Raw genomic sequence first — 25837 nt, 5'->3', positions numbered from 1 at the left:
TAATATGTACTCAACTAAGCATGTAAAAATTAACACACTTTGTTTGAAAATGTTGTGGAAAAATATGATGTTAGTGTAGTCCCATATTGAAAAATAAAGGCATAGCAGTCTCTATATGAATTTTACATCCCAATAGCAACGGCAAAACTTGAATTCTCGCATAATCTGGGATAACGCCCTAAAAGCCATTGGTAACCACGTGAGTAGCTTGTTGTTTCTGAGCAAATGAATCAATAAGCATCCAAACCAACACCACTGGCAGGTAGAGAATGATCCTTTCTTCACCATAGCATTGTTAAATAACGTGTAACTCCATTCAAATGCTCAGAAACAACGAGCTACACACATGGTTACCAATGGCTTTTAGGGCGAGATCATAAGTTATGCGAGAATTCTCGCATAACTTTTGATCTCGCCCTAAAAGCCATTGGTAACCATGTGTGTAGCTCGTTGTTTCTGACCATTTAAATGGAGTTACATGTTATTTTACAACGGTATGGTGAAGAAAGGATCATTCTCTACACGCCAGTGATGTTGCTTTGGATGCTGATGCATTCATTTGCTCATAAACAACGATCTACACACATGGTTACCAATGGCTTTTAGGGCGTTATCACAGATCATGCGAGAATTATATTCAAGTTTTTATTTTTGTAGATCAATAGTAGCAATATAAGTAATCTGTGCGGTGTTGCTAAATGTATATGGCATGTGTAAATGTACTAGAAAATTATGAACATTTGTATGAGTAGGCAAACTTCAAATTTTGAACGTTATTTTCTCAATGCCTACTTTTTCCATATGGGACAGTTATGCCTTTATGGGCAGTTTACTACATATAATGCAGCAAACTCAACTTATATAGTATTCATCCATACCACCAATAAAATTGTTCAAACAGTATTTCTGTTATAAACAATTTTTATCGATTTCTGAATTCTGATATGAATTATGTGAGAATACCAAAAATTTCTCAATTAATGTAAGAATTGTGAGTTTCCGATGCATGTTCTGGGATTCTAATATGCATTCTGTAACTTGCACGGACATTCTGAATTTCGATTGGCATTCTAGGGCATCTGTAAGAATAATTGAATTTCGTTGAGGATTCAAGGATTTCGATAACAAAATCTGAGATCATTATGAAAATTCTGGAATACAATGGGAAACTTTAATTGAAGATTCTTGTGAGAATGCAGAGATTGAGGGGGAAATTCTCTGTTTTTACAATTTCTGTTTTGAAATTACTTGTGAGAATTTCTGATATTTCAGTAGTTATAGCTACTGATATTTCAGAAATCTTTTTATTTCCAAACAAGAATCCTGCGAGATTTTGTTGGGAATATTGAGATTCTGTGGTAAATCACATTTTGGTGGGAGTGATAGAAAATCTTGTGGAAAAACCTTGGCATCCGCTTTCAAAGTTTCTCAGTGGACTCTGGAGTTCAAGGATTCCATCGGAATCTCAGAATTCCAAAAGAATAATCAAAAAATTATCATCGGTTTTCTACGATATTTATCAACATATCAACTTGAATCACACTGTCACTATGAGAGTTCTGAGAATTTCACAGTTACCACCAAATTCTCGGTAGTCTTGGCGGAGTTCGGGTAGCATTACAGTATAGAACCGGTTTTGTCAGCCCATTTTTCCGAACACAAGTTTGGTCTCCCTTTATAATTTAACCAATGTATCAAACTATTCATACTTCTATAAACCAGCGATAGACGCGAGAAATTTGCACCAAATTTGATTAGAAAGAGAGTAGAAAGATAATCGTAAAAAGAGCCTAACGAAATCGGGTCCAAACTGCTACACGAAAAACAAGAATACCATTGAAACACCAACAATCCACCATGCTTCGGTTCATTCAAGAGTCCCACAAAAAACTTCGGATTCTTTCGGAATCTCACGAACCCTAGAAATTACCCGTCTTCTGTAATCTCAAAATCCCAACAAAAACCAAAATTTTATTTCGGATAAGCCACACATACGAATCAACATATTTTTAAATGCTTCTTCGATGTAATTTGTAAGCAATTACCTATTATATTCTAGAAATATGAGAACACCATTCTCCATCTCCCTATATTGCTAAGCAACTGCCAGAAAGGTTGGATCAACACGACATGCTCTGGCACCAGTCAGTGGTGTTTTCGCAGTACGCAACGATGTGGTATCTCTAACGAAGCATAAATATTTACGCAAAATTAACCGTCGTAGGTAGTGAAGAGTTATCACGTGCGGTTCACGCCATAGAGTGTAGTACAAAAAAATGCCCCTTAAAAATAGAATGGAAAACATCGACCCGCATCGAACCCTCTTTCCAAAGGATATGTATACAGTATTGGACAATTCATTTGCAACATTTTCGATTTTCTATACAAAATGGTCAATAGTGGTTATAAGTTATCAATGGAATTATTTTGCCTTAGTAACTGTGCACCCAACGATGGAGCTATTACTTCAATTTCTATGTAGCTTAGTCAAATATTGAAATTTGCGCTAAAAATCACTTTGGTTAAACCCAGTGAATCAATTGTCAACCAACACGCTGTAACAACGACATTGCCCTCTCCTATTCTTGTTGCAACAATCTTATTTCGTAACAACACTTTATCACAACTTGAACAGGATATGACAATGATCGCTCACCGCGTGCTTAACGATTTTCTAGGTTTGGCATTGCAATTTTAGAAAACTTTCTCCTTTTTGGTGAACCTTATCACATTATAAAATAATAACTATGAAACAAGTTTGATTTTGTGTTTAAATTAACTGATTAATCACGAGTTGTGAAGGATACAACAATATTGCCCACTACGTTTGTCATGACATTTTTTCTTGATATTGTAATATCAATCTGCAACAAGTCAGGCTCTTTACTGATCATTGCTGAACATCAAGTTTGGTTGTAAACATGTGACGTCACTCGTATCGTACCATATATCATTCGGACCCCTAGATCATATTTTTCGAAAATTTGTTCGAGGTGGATAGGAATGACGTCGTCAAGTAGATGTCAGTTTTCGGAATATATCACCTTCTTAATTTAGTACACCGCGTTTGATTCATTGTTTGCTTTTCGTCCGTTTCAATTAAAATCACTGGCTGTGTGAAAATTTCATTCAAATAGGTCCATAAATAACTGACATTTATCTCTCCAAAGTTGATGATTTTGTATGAACAACTGAAAAATTTGCAAATGTATTGTCCAACACTGTATACGACTGTAGACAGACGTCAACTGTAGGAGCAAAAATGTATAGACACGGATTATCGAGGGATGAATAGCGTTACACCTGTAGAAGGTAGGATGGATTTATAACTGGAAGAGTGTTATAGAAACGAGCCTGTTTTCATTTTCAAGTAGATAGATGGGCGTCTATGCTTCGAAGAATGCTCCATGAGTAAGCAAGCATCCTACGGATGGACGCCTTTTTCATGGAACACTAAGAAGACGGATGGGTTCGTTTATTAAAAAGGTTCAGAGAAAAGGGGATCAAATGCGGGTCAAGGTTGAGGTTGAAGGATGTCGCTGTAATGATGTTATTGTGTTGACAATTCATAACATTTTCTTGTGTCATTTAACTGCCACATGTTATTGATAGGGGTACGTAAGATTGCAATTTATTATTTTTATTTCTTTTTGAGAAAAAATGTTGAACTCTTTTGACTGGAAATTGTCTGCAGTCGTTTTACTCGTTTTTCTTGTGATTTTCTCAAGATCCTTACAAGGAACTCTTCCTTGTCATAACATTGTTGCATGCTCATATTTTTGACCTATTTATGTTAAGGGGTTTTCCTTAGCCGAGTGGTTAGAGTCCGCGGCTTCAAAGCAAAGTCATGCTGAAGGTGGCTGGGTTCGATTCCCGGTCGATTCAGGATCATTTCGTAATGAGAATTTCCTTGACTTCCCTGGGCATAAAGTATAATGTGGAGTCCAACCTATAAAATTCAATAAAACAACATGGAAAACGTGAAATGGTAATTTAAAAGCACGAATCGAATCGTTTCAAATTGGAACTTCGGTTAGTACACTATTTTGAGTATAATATTTACATAGGATTGCATAAAAATTAAAAATTGTATCGGTTTCTGAAAACCATATTATGGATCAACGTTCATATTATGGATCAAATTGATCATATTACGGATCGCAAAATCAAGAAATTTTCAACTCAATGCATTTGTATTGCATGTTTTGACGAAAATTAACAATGCGTCATATATTACTGTAAAAAATAGCAGTGTTCGAGCTGGAAACAAGGGTAAAATGCCTTTTGTTTGTGATGCTGCATTGTAATTACTGAGACATGAACTGTTTTCGCTCCACACCAAGTTTTTCACCCATTTTTGTCGGCTAAGAAATGAAATTTACAAACCTTGATGTTTTATTAGTTTTATCCTTAGTGCTATTGTCTGAAAATGTCGAATCCAATGCTTAAAATGGCAGAAATCTAGATTCTTTGGAAGTGATCCATAACCGTGGTAAACAATCATTTCCTGATCATATTATGGATCACTAGTTAGAAGTGCTAATATTCGATATTTAGAATCAACAATCGAGAAAAATGTTTTCCAAAGATGAATTCATACTCAATCAAAACGAATGAGTATGTTTTATGCTATAACATTTGAATTTTACCACCTGTGCACAGCTGTGGGAGCTTATGAAAGCAGACGGCACTTCTTACAGAAAACGAACATATAATGACAGTTGTGTGGTACCAACTAAACATTTGTTAAATACACCGCTATTTAGCGGTTGAACGTTGTGCTTAACATTACAAATGGTAGAAGACAAATAGTATAACATGGGAAAAATATGTTTTACGTCAACTTTTATGTTTTGAGCGAGTTATCCGATGTTGAACGCCAAAGTGATCCGTCACTGTGGGTGATCCGTAACTGTGTGGGCATGGTACGAATGCGAAAATGGCAACTTTGGCAAAGAAAGCTCTCAGTTAAAAACTGTGAAAGTGCTCATATGAACACTAAGCTGAGAAGCAGGCTCTGTCCCAGTGAGGACGTTAATGCCAAGAAGAAGAAGATGTTCGACTGTAAAATAAAATCAAATGAATAAAAGATGCTACCGTCGAAATCTTTGTAATTGGAACTAAATTGGAGAATGTTAATAGAGAACAAGGACTAGATTTATACATTAAAACACAGAATTTATGGAAAAAATCACCTACAAAGTGTTTTTAGTTGAAATAAACATGGCTACAATCATTGTAAGTACGTAAGTTTGCATTTCTGAATGGATATCCATTGTTCCCAAGTAGTGCACATGTTATAATCAAGGCCGAATAGGTAATATATACCTATATGATCAGAACTGGTCATATATCAGTTGATATGCTTCAATGGTAACTATGTGTTACTCTGGATGTTTTTGTTCTGGCATTGATTTCAATATGAATCAATCGTTTTTGGAATAAAAATAGAAACCAGAATCTAGTTCTATTATAACTACACAGAAAAAATATTTAAATTTCAATGCAGTGTAAACTGAAGTCTACTGTAAAAATAATCAAATTCGTGCGTTGTTACAGCATTATGTAAACTTCAACTAAAAATGCTTGGATATTACATGATCGTGTAAATGTTAAGTGAATTCAATTGAAAAATAATGGATTGGTCGTTGAAATGCAGGTTTATTTTGATGCTCCAAATATGTGCATGAAAATAAACTTAAATTTACAACATATTTTTAACTGTGTAGCCTATTGAGTATAAATGAAAACATTTCTAGAACTAACATAGAAACAATCAATTTTTAATATTTAAATATAAACCTTCATAAGTTTTCGATTATTATAAAAATAACTATGACATAAAGTGTCATACTAATAATGTTTACTTTTGCAATCGTTTTGCTTTACTGATTACAAATATTTTGCTATTCATTGAATAAGTTATGGGATTCGCACTATCAAAGTTACCCACATTATCAAAGATATCCCGTTTTACGGTAATTGAAAAACAAAATGTTCATGTTCGGAAGTACAGCGTTGTATAGTAATTAGAAATCAGATCTTTCAACCAATACTACTGACAATCAACTATATTATAAGCAAAAGGTATGTTTATTTTAAAACATAAAATTTTCAAAAGTTTTAAAAAATCGGTGTAAACAAAGCCAGTTATCTTATATCGAGGTAGGGAAGGTGTACCGGTATTCGCCATGTACCAGTTATTCGCCACCCCAGATTGTATACCGTTTTACGACATATATGGTTGCCAATTGTTTAGTGTTCGCTAAATTGCTTTTATATGATACGGAAACATTCTTGGAAACCGCAAAATTTTCTCGGAAAATAATAGAAAAAAATAATTTTCCTTAAAATTTTTGCTACCTATTTTTCGCTACCTGTTCCTGTTTCGCCTTCCTCCATAAGAAATCAACGTAAGTGGCGAATTCAGGAACCGAAATTAAAATCGTGGCGAATACTGGTGCAAGTGGTCCAGTATTCGCCGCCACCGTTTTTAATACAAAAACAAAGTTTCTGATTAGTTTTTACATTTTCCCTGCTGAGCATGGATTGAAAGCTTTCGTTTGATGTATTGACAGTAACCAAAGGTCGTTTGATTTATGTATGAACAATATTTTTCCTTGGGGTGGCCAAAACTGGTACACCTACCCTATAACTGTGTAGATAACACCGCCCTATAAATTGATGTCCAAAACCATGAAGCTAGAGCATTGATATACGTATTTTGCAATTCATTTCCTTAAACAGGCTTTTAAGCAAAAGTTTTTTATTCGTGCATTCTTAAGTAGTTATATCGTTATCGTCATTCAGCCCTCAATATCACCGTATACCAGATTCTGTATCAGCTAACAGCAGCATTTAAGCTCATTTGAACCCTTAGTGCTCTTTCTTTAAACCTCGTCATCCTATATTGCAGTTTCGAAGTGAATCACAATAAACTCATCATTAGTAGCTTAGTGTATCAGATCTCAGTTCAGAAAAAAAAGAACGTGCATGTGATAATAGAACATCAAACATTGATCTCCTAGTTTGATATAACGATTCTTCTATCATATATTGCATTTTGCGGACTCATTTTTCCTGTTCAATGCATCGCATCCAATGACTGCCCTCGATCTAACAGGGAAGAGGGTGGCATCATGGAACCACCCACGACTCCAATTGGCCGTGACGAGTTGGCTCTGAGGCGGCACCGGTTCTTCTCGGATCTCCTGAATGCGGCCCACGCTGCAGTTGAGCATCGGGTGCGCTTTGATCCGCTTGGACCGTTCGTAGCGAAGGAGGAAGACGAAGTGTATCCAGGTTCGGATGCATCCAACAGTAAAACTTTTTTGTCTTGGCTGTTGCTATGTTTTGCATTCCTTGCGAAATATGTTGCTTATTATATTTTTCTTTCGCCATTTTTTCTTATTAAATATCGTTTTTGTTGCTTGTCGAAAACTTTATCTTTTCCCTCTAGTAGTTTGGTATCAGTTGTTAGAGGAAAACGTCTATCGGTAACAAGAAGGCTTCAATATAAAATAAAAAACGAATGTTCAACAATTCATAAAATTCGCGAATAACATTAACGCGATGCCCGAATTGTACATCCATCGATTTTAGATAGCCAAAAATTATATTTAGCCAGAAAATCAAAATTTTGGTTTTAAAGAGTTTACCTTTGCCGAAGATAAAATATGTTAAGGTTTGCTCGGCAGTGTTTTTGTTCAAGTCTATCCTTAACATGCTTGCCCTTTCTTTCCTCAATCATCTCTAAGAAATAAGTGGAATTGATAACATGCAACGTCTTTCATTAGTTCCCATTTGCACGCAATATATTCTATTCTGTTCGCTAATTGACTCCCGTTTATCAAGGAATTTCACATATATTCTGTCATTAGATTAGTAGAGCACTGCAGACGAACGCTGAAGTTCATACCTGTGTCTGTGGATACAAATTATTTCACCTTTATTTATGGACACGGAGCAGACTATATGAATCTGCACATTCGATTAACCTCTGAGCTATCGTTTACTCATTCATCTTCATAAACACTATGCTTCAATTTAGCCTCTTCCTCTCATATGAAAGAATCAACAAACCATTTCCATTCTATAGATATGTACGCTGCAAGGTCAAAACTAATATGGTTCTATGTTCGTATCGAAATCTAATACCTTCAGCACTGTTCAAGGTTCCGTTTCTAATGTGTGAGAATAATCTCTCTTGGCGTAGGGAGCGAAAAAAGCAGTGATACTCATTGACGGGTTAAAAATAAATTTCCATTATTATTATTCCTTCATTTTCCGCTCACCATCACCGGCTCTTCTCAACCCGAGGAGGTATTCGTTATAGATTTCCGTATGAGAGAAAGATTTATATTTAGATATCGTTGTTTTGCGCATAGCCATGTTAATACTAGAGCGTTTTTATTTACAAATTTTCCATGAAACTGGGTCACTTTTATCGAATCTCTTAAAGTTTTCAAATCAAACTGAAGCTAAATATTTTACTTTCTAGATTTCCCATTTATCGTCTTTCCAAGTATTATGATTCATCACATCGTTATCAGTTGAGGTTTATCAGTCAATACATTTGATAAGCACGATGCAGCGGTGAGGAAAGTTTCAGCTTATATCGCAAAAGTATATCAGTGGCATGAATGTGTGATGACTTTTACGCAACGAACACTTCATACTAACGATGCAAAAAACGATGAATTCATATTGTCCCGTTTTCTCCCGTCATCTGATGATTGTATCCCGAAGTGAAATCGGCAACAATTTGCTGACAAAACGAGTTAATGGCTTTCGCTATCAAACAATTTTAAATAGTATATAATGTGAATCGTTTCATTTTCAATCAAACATCAACCTGGTTTTAAGACTTAGTGTTCTTATCTTATAACACTTTAGATTTTGATTTTTGGCATATTAATCATATCTCTCTGATAAATTCGATTAATCACGTTGTTTCGCACATTATTACAACCATTGTAATTTAAATTTGCGCGATAATCACGACGCGTGTATTCTACAGCGAAAACCACGTGATATTATAATTTGTTTGTGATTTGACAAATACTTGCCTTGGTTCATGGTTGCCTCTCTGTATCCTTGGCTGCGACCCACGCTTCCTCAATTTGAGTGTATCTTAAACCTACAACGTTTTTAAAGGGTTTTTATTCGGCAATTTAAAAACGTTTAAAACGTCCGTTCAGCGCAACGCGTACCCTTCAAGCTTTAGCCAGCTTCCCGATACGAAGTTGAACGAGCTTGTAGTTCATTGTTCGCAACCACACCGTTTTCTTACACATCACCAAAGAAGATGGCTCTACGCACTCGTCGCTCGAAGACTTCAGCTGCTTTCATGTCCTCTTTTAGCATAGTCCTACACGGAGAATAACTGATTTTCAAATCATGATTTACACGTTATGAAATTCATAAATGGGTTAGGTCATGATATCAGGACCACAAATCAGAGTTCCTGAATCATCATCATGATTATTCATAGGCCTTTCAGTGCGCATCGTACCTTCGTGCTGTGCGTACACGAATTCTCTCTGCTCTTGGAAGTTTTCTTAAAAACTACCTAAAGCAATAAAACAGTACTTTTCAGTGCTACACAAACAGCACTTTTCAGTGCTAAAATTAAAAACGGTACTTTTCAGTGCTACTTAAACAGTACTTTTCAGTACTATTTTTTCTACTATTGATCCCTTTACGATCCTTGTTTGGACCCGTGCCTTCGATTTTTCGTTGGACCCGTTGGCGAAAGCTAGCGGTGGTAATCCTTCTTGGACACCGTCTTGGGAAAAAACCTTTCGAAGGTCACGTCTTTCTCGTTTATTAACTAAACATGGTATCAACAACTAACAAAAGGAAGGGTGAATCTCTGAATTCACTACTTCCTTCCAAAAAAGTGGGTTTTAAAACTGTCACTACACGTGGCAAGAATGGAAGAAAGGACGCTTCCCCGGAATGCGAAGTTTCTTCCAAGGGTGAAATGAATAATTGTATTGAAATGAGCAATCAGTTCGATGCTCTAGACAAATTTTCCGAACACCAAATCGAAGCAGCCTCTAGCCCAGGCTCTTTGATTCAAGTGAGGAAGCAAAGAGTGCCGCCTATCGTGGTCAGTTGTTCCGAATTTGGGGGATTTAGGCAGGAGATCTTGAACTCCATTAGGGGAATCAAGGTTTCCTTCCAAATCGCAAAGAAAGGAGACTGTCGCGTTTTGCCGGAAACTCTTAAAGATCGCGAACTTCTCCTCAGATATCTTGAAGAGAAGAAGCACAAATTTTTTACTTATGACGACAAAACTGAACGTTTGTTCAAAGTCGTCTTGAAAGGTCTCTCAAGTGACTATAAGTCACCTGAAGAGATCAAAAATGGAATAAATGATTTACTTGGATTTTCACCAGTCCAAGTAATCATTATGAAAAAGAGAACCCAATCTGGCATTGTTCGGAAGGGGCTTTCTCAAGAATATTATTTAGTTCACTTTAACAAAAAAGAACTAAATAATATTAAAGCTTTAGAAAAAGCTAAACTTATGTTCGATGTCCGTGTGACGTGGGAACATTTCCAGAAACCTGGAGGAAATTACCAGAACCCCACTCAGTGCCGTCGGTGCCAAAAGTGGGGTCATGGTACAAAAAATTGTCGCATGGATGCTAAATGCATGATTTGCGGAGGTTCTTCTCACGCTAAGGACGACTGTCCTGTGAAAGAAGATACCAAAAAATTTCAATGCGCCAATTGCAAGGGCCCTCACAAAGCAAACTTTTGGGAATGCATTTCACGCAAAAGAGTCGTTGAGGCTCGTGCCAAGCAGATGAAGGATAATATCCGTTACGATAACGGTCGTTTCCGGAATTTGCCTGGTAGAGTATCGAACAATGCTCATTTTTCAGTTAACGATCGCTTGATTAGGAATCATACCCACCAGGAAGATCATAATCATGCTCATTCACAAACAAATTTTAATCCGTCGGGTAGCCGTTCAAATCTTTCAATTTCGAATGTATCTACCCACGGTAAATCCTTTGCCGATATCGTAGCAGGTAATTTGAACTCTTCCCCTGTTCGTTCCATGAGTACCCATTCTACTTGTTTCAAATCAAATGGAAAAAACCCTACCGCCACAGGTAACTCCTACCCCGCTTCTTCGTCTACCGAAAATTCCAATGGGAAATCATCAGATGATATGTCTGCCTCTGATTTTAATTTTCTAACTGAACAATTGAATCTAATGATTGATGCAATGTTCAAAGCCACCACTATGACTGAAGCAGTCCAAGTAGGTGTAAAATTTACAAATAAAATTGTTATTGGATTACGTTTTTCTAATGGATCCAAATAATAATTTAAATATTTTAAATTGGAATGCTCGTTCTCTGAATGGTAAAGAGGACGAGCTGTTTAATTTTCTTACAGCTAATAAAGTGCATATAGCAGTTATTACCGAAACTTATTTAAAACCTGGATCCAAATTTAAAAAAGATCCTAACTTTTTTGTTTATCGTAATGATCGACTTGATGGGGCATGTGGGGGAGTTGCAATCATCATTCATAGGCGTATAAAACATCAACTGTTTTCGTCATTTGAAACTAAAGTTTTTGAAACTTTAGGTGTTTCTGTTGAAACACAGTTTGGTAAATATACTTTCATAGCTGCCTATTTGCCTTTTCAATGCTCTGGACAGCAAGTTAATTGGCTTCAAACTGACTTGCGAAAATTGACTCGCAATAAGTCAAAATTTTTTGTCATTGGTGACTTTAATGCCAAACATCGGTCATGGAATAATTCTCAAAGTAATTCCAACGGCAGAATTTTATTTGATGAGTGCTCTTCAGGATATTTCTCAATTCAATACCCTGATAGCCCTACATGTTTTTCCTCTTCTAGAAATCCATCTACGATTGACTTGGTCTTAACCGACTCTAGTCATCTTTGTAGCCAATTAGTTACTCATGCTGATTTTGATTCTGATCATGTCCCTGTTACATTTCAAATATCGCATGAAGCGATTCTCAATCCTATCAGCTCCACTTTCAATTATTTACGAGCCGACTGGAATATATATGAAACGTATGTTGACTCTAATCTTGATGTTAACATTTCTTTAGAAACTAAAATTGATATTGACAATGCTCTTGAAACTTTAACAAATTCCATTGTTGAAGCCAGGAACATTGCAATTCCAAAATGTGAAGTAAAATTTGAATCCGTGATTATAGACGATGATCTTAAACTCTTGATCCGTCTTAAAAACGTGAGGAGAAGGCAATTTCAACGCACTCGTGATCCTGCTATGAAAATTATATGGCAGGATTTGCAGAAAGAAATCAAGAAACGTTTTGCAGATTTAAGAAACAAAAATTTTGAAAATAAAATTTCTCAATTGGACCCCGGCTCTAAGCCCTTTTGGAAATTATCTAAAATCTTGAAAAAACCTCAGAAGCCTATACCGGCATTGAAAGAGGAAAACAAATTATTACTAACTAATTGCGAAAAAGCTCAAAAACTTGCTATGCAGTTTGAAAGTGCTCACAATTTTAATTTAGGACTTACTAGTCCAATTGAAAATGAAGTTACTCAGGAGTTCGAAAATATTCTCAATCAAGAGAACGTTTTCGAAAATGCCTGGGAGACTGATTTGGAAGAAGTGAGAACTATTATTAAAAAATTCAAAAATATGAAAGCTCCTGGCGATGATGGAATTTTCTACATCCTCATCAAGAAACTTCCAGAAAGTAGCTTATCATTTTTAGTTGATATATTTAACAAATGTTTTCAATTAGCATATTTTCCTGACAAATGGAAAAATGCTAAGGTTGTTCCAATTTTAAAACCAAACAAAAATCCTGCAGAAGCTTCTAGCTATCGTCCAATCAGTTTGCTTTCCTCCATCAGTAAACTTTTTGAAAAGGTTATTTTGAACAGAATGATGGCCCACATCAACGAAAATTCAATTTTTGCCAATGAACAGTTCGGATTCCGCCATGGACATTCGACCACTCATCAACTTTTACGTGTAACAAATTTGATCCGTTCCAACAAATCTTAAGGCTACTCTACTGGTCTTGCTCTTCTAGACATAGAAAAAGCATTCGACAGTGTTTGGCATGAAGGTTTGATTGTAAAATTGAAAAATTTTAATTTTCCAACATACATTGTTAGAATAATTCAAAGTTATCTGTCAAATCGTACACTTCAGGTTAATTATCAGAACTCCAGATCTGAAAGACTTCCTGTAAGAGCTGGTGTTCCCCAAGGCAGCATCTTGGGACCAATATTATACAATATTTTCACATCTGACTTACCTGAGTTACCTCAGGGTTGTCAAAAATCTTTGTTTGCGGATGACACAGGCCTCTCCGCCAAAGGACGAAGCCTGCGTGTCATCTGTAGTCGATTGCAAAAAAGTTTGGATATTTTTTCTTCATACTTGCAAAAATGGAAGATTTCTCCTAATGCTTCCAAAACTCAACTAATAATATTCCCACATAAACCAAAAGCTCTTTATTTGAAACCTTCAAGTAGACATGTTGTCACGATGAGAGGGGTTCCAATAAATTGGTCAGATGAAGTTAAGTACCTAGGACTCATGCTAGATAAGAATTTAACTTTCAAAAATCACATTGAGGGCATTCAAGCCAAATGTAACAAATATGTAAAATGTCTCTATCCCCTTATTAATAGAAAATCAAAACTTTGTCTTAAGAACAAGCTTTTGATATTCAAACAAATTTTCAGGCCAGCCATGTTGTATGCTGTACCAATATGGACTAGCTGTTGTAATACCAGGAAGAAAGCTCTGCAGAGAATTCAAAATAAAATTTTGAAAATGATTCTAAGGCTTCCTCCCTGGTATAGTACCAATGAGTTACATAGGATATCCAATGTTGAAACATTGGAACAAATGTCAAATAAAATAATCAATAATTTCAGGCAAAAATCGTTACAATCTTCTATTGCCACGATTAATGCGTTATATGATTAGGTTAAGTTAGGTTAAGTATATTAAAAACTTTTTTTTTTCTCTTATAAGCAGGTGAAATCAACTCACCTGTAAAAAATCTGAACTGCTACGGCAAATGAAATGTAATATGTTGTTAACAAAATGTTAATAAAATCTTAGATTTGTTTTACCAAATTAGGATGATAGTGTTGTCTAATAACACAGAACACCTAGATATAAGAAATAATGAATGTAATGTTTGGAATGATACTAATAAAGAAATTAAAAAAAAAAAAAAAAAAAAAAAAAATTCATAGGCCTTTCATCCAGAGTGACAAAACTGAATGGTGCACTTTTCTTTAACTTATTAGTATCGATCACCCTAAATTCAACATGATGAAGTGGTTGTGTGGTAGAGTGCGTCTACGTGGTTCTCCATAGGAATGTTGGTTCGAATCTCGTTCTAGCATATTTATTTTTTATTTTGTCGATCATTATCGGATGCGCGAGTCCTGATTTTAGGCATTTGATTCATGATTCCGAGCAATCAGCATCAAAAACACAACGCAAATCTGACTCATGATATCATGAGTGAGTCCAAATCATGGTGTATTTTCATAAGATGAAAACACATTTGAATCATGATATCATGAGTAATAATCTTTTTTTTTACCTGTGTGGTCTTATGTCCATAGTCAGGCTGGTAGCAGGTCTCTTTTCAAGAATGATGTCACTATTTAACGCAAGGCTATAGAAAGTCTCTATTTTTAATGGAAGGTCTCTAAAGTATCCTTTTTAAGCAAAATGATCTCTGAAGTTCTACCTGAATATCTGACGAAATTCGTGAGCCTCCAGATATTCCTGCGCGATTATTCCATAAATTTGTAAGGAATTCTTTCACAGATTCCTCGAAGAAAAGCATCCCCGAGGCTTCAGGTATTTGTTCAGGAATACATTCCCTCCAGGGATCTCTCCTAAATTCTTCTAAAGATTATTTCAACGATTTATACGGAAATTCCTCTTGAAATTCCTTTAGTAATTTCGAAAGGAATGATTAGAAAAAATCATCTAGTATTCGATTCAGAAAACTTCAACACTAATTCCTTCAATGGATCAATGCACGATTTCACTCATTGACGTTTGAGCGGTGCCGTATTATTTACGTGACCATGGAAACGAGTGAATTCGGCACCGCTCAAACGTCAAACTAGTGAACTCGTGCATTGGTCCATAACGGGTGTTCAGTAAAAATGAGAATGATTTCAATACCTTTCTGTAATTAATGCGAAGAGCGTATTTTTTTTTCTCTACAAGAGAATTGCTCTCTGGACTCCCTGAAAATGGATGGCATTTTTCTTTTCGCTCGGGTGCTGTCAGTTAGTAGAAGCACTAGCCTTAGAATGCTAATGTCGCTACTGTTCGTGTGACCAACATCTAGTTTGCCACGCTCTGACAGCCTGAGTACCGGGTCTATAAGTGTCAAATCAATTTTTATAACCAAAATAAAACATTCTCTACAACATGGCACTAAACAAATAAACTAAAACTTCAAAAGTAAGTATTAATAAAATAATTCTGTTTTGTGATAAAAGCGCCACTAGCGTTCTACTACTTATATTTCTATAGTCCGTTCGATCGAAGATGGCGTCGAAACAGCAAGCATTCCATGGGCGACGGTTGCCGAAAGAAAGCTGGATTTTTTCAGCTCCCTCAGTGCCCTAGTGTAAAAAAATGATTGGCGGGCCAAAGATACGAAGCAGTTGACCACAATGATCTGGAATTGTATCCGGAAGATGCTCTTGTGAGCGTCACGACTAAGTTGCGTCGTATGGCTGATCAAGGCCCCTTCTCCAATATTCTTTGAAGAATAAACATTATGTTTTTAATAAGAAATGCTGAATTTGTTGAAAAAATGGTTTTTACTGCATGACTGAAAAAAAAATCATTTTTCTATTGAACACCCAATAATTTTTAAAAGGGATCACTCTGAAAATTATTTCAAAATTTCTTTGGATGATTTTTGCAAAAATTCTTATACTAATTTGTTTAGTTCTTACTTTACAATATTCCGAATTCTGAAGAATCTAACATTAATTCTTCCAGTGAAATATATACATAAGGCTTATTCTTTAGTTGAGTAAATTCGTACAGGAATCATCCCAGGACATCCTACAAGAATTCCTCGATGATTTTCTACATGGATTTATTCAGTGATACTTTAAGCCAATATAATGAGGATTTCTTTGAGAATGCCTCTATGGTTCTCCTTAGCATTAATCCATAAATTCCTCAATAAATTCGATAAGGAATTTCTCAATAAATTCGACAAGGAATTCCTCATTAAAATTTTTCAGGAATTTCTTCCACAACATTTTCCTCGATTGATTTTTCAATAGTTTATTTAGGGTTTTACGACAAAAAATGTGACAGCTGTTATTTCGTTGATTCCTCCAATTATTCCAATGCAAATTTCTACAATAATTTCTTTCGAGGTTTTTCAGAGATTCCTCCTGAGACTGCAATACAAATGAAGTTTTTTTTTGTTTAGAAACAAAACAGTTGTGTGTAAAGTGCTGATTATCTCGGAATGAAACGGATAATTCTTGTTCATTGCAGTATCTTCCTTATTACTTGGGGAATCCTTAAGTACTAACGAGAGAAATTCATCCACTACAACCCTACATATGACATATGATTACTTGGGGGATGTGACATTACTTTCTTGCAGAACATTGTTTATGTCTCAAATATCTAAATATCACAATTTACTTAATTTAGGGTTGCTGAATCTATTGTCGTTTTCAAAAAACCCTCATCATATCTTGTTTTTTTAGATATTGGCTGTTGGAAATGCATTATTTAACGATTTCAACATGCATGACGATTTATTTACTTAATTTGCCACAGAATTCATACTTATTAACTTCATAATAATTCATAATACTTTCGATGTTCAGAAGTTTTTTTTCTGATGCCTAAGCACAGTATTCCCAAATAACCATGCATATCAACACGGATACAAATCTGATTTCCAAATCATAATTTACAATCCATGAAATTCATAAATTGGCTTCGATATGATATCAGGAAGACAAATCATGGTTTCTGGAGTCATAATCATGATTCTTCATAAGCGTAACATCCAGAGTGACGCATCAACATGTTTTTCTTCGCAGCATCCATATTTTAATATATATTTGACTATTCATGTAAAAATAAACACACTTTGTAGATATTGTGGGAAAATATGAAGTTGGTGCAGTCCCATATTAAAAAATAAAAGCATAACGGTCTGTATACGAACTTACAACCGAAACAGCAATTACAAAACGTGAGTTACGTTCCCTTTTTATATTTGTTGATGTACTATAGAAGCAAAATGAGTTTTCTGTGCGATTGTGCTAAATGAATATGGCATGTAGAAATGTATTAGAAAATTATGAACATTTGTATGAGAAGACAGACTTCAAACTATGAGCACTATTTTTCCAATGCCTACTTTTCCCATATGGGGCAGTTATGCCTTTATGGTCAGTGCAGGCATGTTGTAAAAAAAAATATTGGAATTTATTTCTGCAATTTAAACCATGCTGTGTCCTATATGCAAGTTTAAGTCCTATTCGCATGTATAGTGGCTTACATTACTGCAAAGTTTCATTAATCTCAGTTTAAATTTTATGCAAACATTAAGAAAACCCATTATTTTATACAACTTCGGTGACCTGCAGATCAAAAATGTTTCATTCTGGTACATTTCTTAGAAGTGAGAACGGCATCAGATTCAACAATCCCAAATTTACTAGAGGCACATCCTTAAGACACGCCAAGTGTTAATTGCTTACTATGCACAAAAAAAAATCTTCTAACTCCAAAAGTTAGATAGGGTAGGGTGGGGTAAGATGCGCACCCTAAGGATAGACGAACTTTTGCTGAATATGACCATTATTTTTTATTCAAAACGACTTGAAACCGTTTGCATAACATGTTTTCTATCATCCATATACAAAGCAGGTGAAAAAAATACAAATTTCAATAAATAAAATGACTAAACAAAAATACATGGTTTTTCAGAAGGCTTATATATGCTGCGGGCAAATAGGGAACTCCTTTTATTAACATGTTTTAACTCTCAGTGGATTTTCATTGATACGTACTTTATATTCCGTATCAAGCTTCTTCTTCTTCTTCTTCTTCTTCTTCTTCTTCTTCTTCTTCTTCTTCTTGGCATTTACGTCCTCGCTGGGACAGAGCCTGCCTCTCAGCTTAGTGTTCTTATGAGCACTTCCACAGTTATTAACTGAGAGCTTTCTTTGCCAAAGTTGCCATTTTCGCATTCGTATATCGTGTACCAGGTACGATGATACATCCGTATCAAGCTATACGTTTTAAATTTTGTTCGAGAAGAAAACTCTTGAATCATTTCATAATTTTGATATATAAATGCATTGCCTATTTTTAATGGAAGGAAGTTATGAGAGACGGCTGTATAACGGCTCAAATTTATGAATACAAGCTAAGCAACATATGTAATAAAGCTAAATCATCTACTCCAAGCATTGCTAAGCATGTTTGAATTCTTTCGAAAATTAATCTCATTTCCACTTGCCCCGACTTGTAAAAAATACCTAAATCAACTAAAGTACTGTAAAAATTTATGTTTTTTCTTTATCAACTAAAAGCCTCTCCACAAGGCTTAAAATGTTCACTGAGAATCAGGAACTCGGTCTAAATATTGTTATAAGATAATAGTTTTATTTTGTTCTGGCAAATTGTTATAAGAAAACTCAATGTTTTCATAATTTATGGTAAGTTATACATATTTTCAAATCCATATTATTTCTAATAACTTTTATCAAGGATAGTAGTTGAATGAACCTCGATACAACAATGTACAACGATATTTTAATAAAATTAATTTATTTAGTCTTAAAATTGAGGGGTGCTATTAGGCCGTCCCTTATTTTTCGAAATTGTGAAATGTTATAAGTTCGTCATTGTAAAGTGCTCGTCTTCTTCTTGGCATTAACGTCCCCACTGGGACAGAGCCGGCTCCTCAGCTTAGTGTTCTTATGAGCACTTCCACAGTTATTAACTGAGAGCTTTTTTGCCAAAGTTGCCATTTTCGCATGTGTATATCGTGTGGCAGGTACGATGATACTCTATGCCCAGAGAAGTCAAGGAAATTTCCATTACGAAAAGATCCTGGACCGACCGGGTATTGAACCCAGACACCTTCAGCATAGCTTTGCTTTGTAGCCGCAGACTCTAACCACTCGGCTAATGTCGTTTTTCTTTATTTGCACCGCCTGCACCGTTTTCCCACCGGTGTAGCAAAAGTTGCACCCAAACCGTTCTTTTATTCCGCAGGTAGCACACCGTTTCTACACCCGATTGCCACCGGTGCAGAAAATCCTACACCCTGATCGAGCTGGGTGTAGCAGGTAATGCACTCTTTTTACCAATACATATATGGTTCTTAACTGTCAGTGGCGTTCTTGTTTTGGTCCTTTTGGCAAATTTTGTTGTTTTCGGTAACGAACAAGCAAGATCTTCATTTGCGCTCATTTTCGACTGCGTGGATAAAATTGATTTGTTTCGGAATTGTTTTTTTTATTCAGTAAAAGAAGAAATATTCTAAGCATTTATTAATGCTACAATAAATACAGGCTTATAAGAATAATAAAGGATACTGAGTATGTTTCATCATTAGTAGCTTTTACGGCTTATATTAAAAAAAGGAATTCTCTCAGATGTTTGGATTGCATGTATACCAGTAAGTACACGGGAAAAAAATTCTGTAGTAAAAATAACTATTTTAGCTGACTACGCCCATTCTTAAAACTACCATGGAAATTCAGACCAATTTACTATGTTTATGGTACACCCCGCCACATTATTGGTACATTTGACAGAAATAATTTACAACAATCTGATTCCAACTACAGACATGGTAAAATCAAGCGCATTTCTGGTCTGCTGAAAATTGCCGGTGCGAGCGCTTAAGTTAACCTTCTAAAATGGTAGTTTTTACCGCACAATTTTTTTGCGTATACTATATTAAAAACACTTGAGTTCAGTGAAATTTTCCGAAATTTGCTCATGGATGCATATTTTTAAAAATATTGACGAGTGATCGATATTAATTTTCCATTGGAATTCTATTCTAATGCAATGATTGATTTCCGTTGCTCTCTTCGCCTTATTACAAAAAAAAATCCACCTTTTGCATCGTGAGCTAGAAATATTGCGGAAGTATGAATTTTGGCGAAATTATTAGCTCGAAAGATTGGATGAAATTAAACAAGTTCTAACAGTATTGAAATATGAAAATTCTGAATTTTTAACATATATTATTCAATTACGAAACATCTATCATGGTATCAATTCTCAGAAAAAATAAATTAATGTACATATACCAAACATTTATTTAAACATTTTACATTCAGTCAGTGCTGTAAACACCATTAACAAACTATACAAAACACGAACGAATCTAATGGTTCCGAATCCCTTACAGCAAATTAAGAATAACAGAAACAGCTGTTCTATCTGTTTGAAGAATGACATTTTGTTTTGATTGACGCCTTCACTAATACTATCATACGCTGTCAAAATATTGCACCGAAACCGTTTTATTTTCCGGTGTCAATTGTTACACTCGCGCGGTGCACCGTCGTGAATAATCGAAAACGACATAAGAAAGTGCTCGTATTGGTAAGAAAAAAATCAGGTAAAAATATGAAGTCCTTACGTGGACGCTAAGTGGTCCCCCATCAACGGCTTTGAAGGTATCAGTTGTAGATGACCCCATGCGCAAATCGAGCTCGCTGCTCAAGTACACGTTTCGTGAGTACGAAAAGCCACTAGTAACAAATTACCCTGCGCATGTTGATAGTGAGCATAGAAGTTTATTTTCTTTGTAGTTGTTAATTTTATGTCAACAGTGTTAACAGTGCACATAACGATGTACATAGTATGAAATATTATTTTAGTTTGGGCTAGTATGCGATTGAAGTGCTACAACCCGTATCAACGCCGCAGTAAAAAATCCGAAAGTAAAAATATCGCCATTTTGGCAATTTTCATCAATCAGCTTCAATAGATTCGTACAGATGTCTAGATTTAAAAGGACTTATTTTTACAACTTTTGGAAATGCCCATCGTTCATATCTGTCCGGTCAATTTGTCGAATCGGGTATAAATAACCTCTTTCTACTTTATCGTCAACATTTACCCAACTGGTATTGGCCAAACTAATAACGTATTTTAAACAATAAAAACCTATTGAACAAAGCTAGTTCATATAACATGCATAATTACAAAGGAAATAAACTTTTATGATGACTATTAACGCGCACAGGAGAATGTGTAACTAGTGGCTTTTTGTACCCATGTGCACTAGAGCAGCGAGCTCGATTTTCACACGAGGTCATCTATACCTAATACCTAGGGACAATGGAAATTCGCGATTTCGCGTTTGTTTGAACTGCAAGATAACTCCAGCTTGCCAACAACAATCAAGGCAGGCTTGGGGAAAATCGCTAGTTTTCTTTAGTTGTGTACTTTCAATCTTTCCTGACAAACATTCCTGACAAAAGGGGGCACGGTTTTCTCTGTACTAAATATTATTTTTTATTGGAAAAAGTGACACAATGCGTTTTTCAATGCTTTATATTCAATCATATTGAAAAGTGCTCACGTGACATTACTTGCATTGTGTGCATGAATTGATTTTCATTCGATTTTTGTCACTTTTGATAAAATGCGAAAATGTGTTTTAATCAGTTACGCGCTTTTTCCATGTTAGTTCAATGTTTGAGATCTGGGCTCACAGTGACAGTTCGTGACAGCGGAATCCCGGCTCACTATGACGTACAGAAATTTTGTATTGGTTTCTCCCTCCCAGGTGGGGACCACTTAGCGTCCACGTACGGACTTCAAATTTTTACCTGATTTTTTTTTCTTACCAAAACGAGCACTTTACAATGACGAAGTTATAACATTTCGTATTTTCGAAAAATAAGGGATAACCTAGTGCTCATCTTGTCCCGGGTGGCCATCTTGCCCCGTGCTCCCCTAATAACAAATTTGGTGGACATAAGAATTTGAAATTGAAAATTCCGTTTATGGAAACTATTTATACGGACAAATTATTGTATTGTATTACCAGGTTCGGAAAATGCTATCACTGAAAATTGATACTGACTAAACTCGAAGCTTCATTTCCTGCCATTCGGAATTCGCGCACACAATCTAAGGGGCTTCCGAGCATTTTTTGGATGTATGGCAAGAAATACGCACGAGTATACTTAGCTCATCCCAAGAATAGTGTGCGACGCCGCTCACGCTCTCCCTGCGCGGCTTCGAGTGCAATTCTAGTTCACATAAATTCTACTCACAAAAAAGTCGCCCTTGCGATTGTAGTAAATCTGCGCACGGGCCACAGCCCACATGAATTTCTGTTGCCTCTCGCGACTGTATTCTGGATCGGATCACTCCATGAAGTAGTGATTTTTCCTTTTTTCGGGAAAATTGTGAAACCAGTGCCAGGAAAGGGGCCATCCCACGCCTTCTCTATGAATGTGTGTCTAGGTTTCAGTGTCGTCGTTGTCGCAGTCAAGTGTCGAAACGCGAGGGGCCCTCCGGATGGGTCATTCGCTGAGTGTCTGTTTCGGGCGAACGTTAGTCATAAACGATGTGAAAAACTGTTCAAATCCAGGTAATAATCGTGATAAACCGATCAGTTATTGTGAGCTCTTATCGTTGAAATGCACACCCCTTTTGCCGGCCGGAAGTGTAGTTCAGCTAGACGACGGCGGATATTCGTAGTCGATCCACGGGAAGGCAACGGCGGAAGAGAATTAATTCGGTGCGATATCCATCCGTCTGTCGAAAAGCTATTTCCATCGTTCGAAAATTCTGTATAGGGTATCCGTCCTATTATGCCCGGTGTTCAAATCTAAATCGCATTTCAGTGTTCAAATCTTGCATTGTGAAGTGTTGGAACTATCCTTAATTTGGAGTATAGTGAAGTAAAAAAGTTAATTTTGAAATCAAACTCACATTTTATTCTGTATATGTATATCTAAAGCTCTTCCTTTATCATATTTTTGCGGTATACCAAGGAAAAATATTATAAACATATGAATTCAATGGCACATAATGTGTGAACATCGTCTTTATGTTCCCTCCATGTAGATGACATGGCACAGTACTGTCAGTTTGTGTGACATTGGACATAAGGGTAGAAGGGGCAAGATGAGCACCATAAGGATTAGCTCGATTTAAGCCTGCTTAAACCTTTTTATTTCGATAAAACAGGTAATCATCCTTATATTTGACATTATTTTTTCAATCTTAAACCACCATAAGTTTTGAAAAGTAAAAAATAGTTAAATAGTTAAATAGTTAAAAATAAACACAATATTGAGGCTTTCGCTAACAATGTTGGATGTGATAGATGCGTTTAAATGATTTATCATTGAATAATTCTCTACTAATGGCTCTACAAGATTGACGCTAAAATTACATGTAGTGTAAATTTAAGATTTTTTAGTGTTAACACTTTAAAAAATAGCTTTTTCATCCTCGGTCAATACAATTAAAATATATAATAATTATTAAAAAAAAATAATGCTTATGCCTCAATCATAGGAACTACCGCAATAATGGGCAAATTAGGGGAACTGGGGGTAATATGCCCATAGGGGGCAAAACGTGCCACCCTCGATTTGGACGAACGATGTGATTTAGAATGCTTTTTTTCAGCCTAGATCATAGAAAATGGATAAAAATGCTTCTACTAATATATTTTTATGTGTTTTTCTCAAGAAAATCGTTAAAAACGTATAAAAACGTTTTTCGCTGTTTTCGTTGCAATTTTGTGCGATTTTCAAGGTTATTTTCTAGGTCGATAGCTAACCAAAATTTTGAAACTATCGCCTGTCATAGTTTGTATTACATGAAAAAAATATGTTAAATTTGTCCTAAAAAAGCTTATCGAAGAACCTAAACTTTAATCAACTCTGGGGGCAAAACGCCCACCCCTATTTCATAACACCAAAACAGCCGTTTGAATTCAAATCCTACCAAACGTAATGCCACGTTCATGTTACGCACAAATTGTAACCTTACAAATGTACATTTTTCGCATCAACATGTATACTATTATTAAACAATAACATCTGAACAAACGCCCGGATGTATGCAACCTATAAAAAAGCATGATTGTGTGCGTACGAACTGAAGCGGGGCATTTTACCCAGCAAAACAATACATATGCAGTTAACGATCAGCGCTCCGTCATCGTAATCATCGTCATCATTGAAACTTCAGGAGCAGTTTTTATTTCCATTCCTAAAAATTATTCGATGAAAATGTGTTCACTGTGTTTCGGTTGGTGAATAGAATACAGTGAACACATTTTCCTGTAAATTTTATTGATTTTGAACGAAAAAACTGCTCTTGAAAATTTCGAATTCAATGACGGATCCTGCCCCCTTAAGCAAGCATTTTTTTTTAAATTAATTTAAAAACCCCAGTAAGGCTAAAATGGATAGCTGTTTCTACTATTTGTAAGAAAACATGTTTATTTATCCGACCATAATTAAAAAAGTTTCCTTAACGTGGGCAAACTACCCCCAGTCCCCCTACCCTATATGTCGTGGTGGAGAAATGGTCAAATATCATCTTACGGTCAGCGCGGCGGACCACCGGCTTTTGCTTGTCAACTTGGTTGCTTTATGTTACGTTCTCGCATGTTACTGAACAGTTACGCTCACTAGTGGTGGTCTCGAGTGTGGCAAAAAAACGTAAAAAATAAGTTTACGAAGCTATATAGAGAAAGAGAAAAATATGAACAGCAAACATATTTTCTTTCCTCTGTTTGTGCAGATCGTGTAATCTATTTATCCATACTTGCCGTGTCGGTTGGGTTTTCGGTTTGGGTGACCACAAAGTGTGGACTGTATTGATATCGTTAGTGATTGGCATGACGAGCAGTCGCCGAGCTGATACGAAATTTATTGGACGCCAAAGGTTTCATTCGTATGGATGGTGGCATCCTGGTCAAATATCCATTATTCGAAGCTTTCACAACGTTTAACGTGCCTTATATTTTACTTCGTTGCGAACTTGTCTCTTGAGGATTTTGAACCCTCTTTCGTAGTAACATTTGAACGCTTTCATGGATTAATAAAAACCAAATTGCAAATAAGACACAAGGCTTTTAAGGTGAAACAGTTTGGAATCTAACTTCTAAGATTGCACTAAAACTTCAAATGCACTAATCTCGTGAAGGAAGACTTCAACAACAGTGCACTTTTTATGTTGGCTTTGTGCACTAGCAAAAAGCTTAATATAAAAAGATCAGGAACGTTGACCATCTATTTCTAGTTTAGTGCCTTTGAATACGCGAGTAGAATCACAAATCGGTCATTGTGACTGACATCTTTGGATTCCGAGATGCTTCACTTTAAGCAAATACTGTTGGCATAAAATTTCACAATTATACTACGATAAAAAATCTTCAAGGGGCAGGATCCTTAATTGATTTCTGGATTTTCAAAAGCAGTTTTTTCGGTCAAAATCAAGAAAATTTACACGAAAATGTGTTCACTGTATTCTACTCTCCAACCGAAACACAGTGAACACATTTTCATCGAATAATCTATAGGTTTGAACAGAAAAAACTGCTTTTGAAATCCCGATGATGACGTTGATTACGATGACGGATCCTTGAACGTAAACATCTATGGAGCCACTGCATACGAAATTCTTGAATTTACCATATGTTACAAGTTTTATATCTATAAATTCTTACCTTGCACCTTGATAGCTACAACTTAGCCATTGCCGAGCGTATAGAAGAGTTCGTCACTCTTGGGCAATAT

At 35.8% G+C, this 25837-nt stretch overlaps 1 protein-coding gene across 2 annotated transcripts in view; it reads left to right on the top strand.

The window, feature by feature from the left end:
• Window positions 1-25837, top strand: part of LOC5580331 (adenylyl cyclase-associated protein 1) — a 103229-nt gene that overhangs the window by 55049 nt on the left and 22343 nt on the right. Inside the window, exon 4 of one of the 2 annotated variants that reach the window (XM_021844809.1) lies at window positions 7124-7302. The exons of the other annotated variant lie outside the window; for it this stretch is intronic. Coding sequence (XP_021700501.1) covers window positions 7124-7302 — 179 coding nt within the window. The remainder of the gene's footprint in view (window positions 1-7123; window positions 7303-25837) is intronic. 2 annotated transcript variants of the gene reach the window in all.

The sequence above is a fragment of the Aedes aegypti genome, chromosome 2 (assembly GCF_002204515.2).
Source record: "Aedes aegypti strain LVP_AGWG chromosome 2, AaegL5.0 Primary Assembly, whole genome shotgun sequence".
In the NCBI taxonomy this organism is placed as follows: Eukaryota; Metazoa; Arthropoda; class Insecta; order Diptera; family Culicidae; genus Aedes; species Aedes aegypti.
The sequence above is the reverse complement of the archived record's forward strand: the minus strand, read 5'-3'. Positions and strand labels throughout refer to the sequence as shown.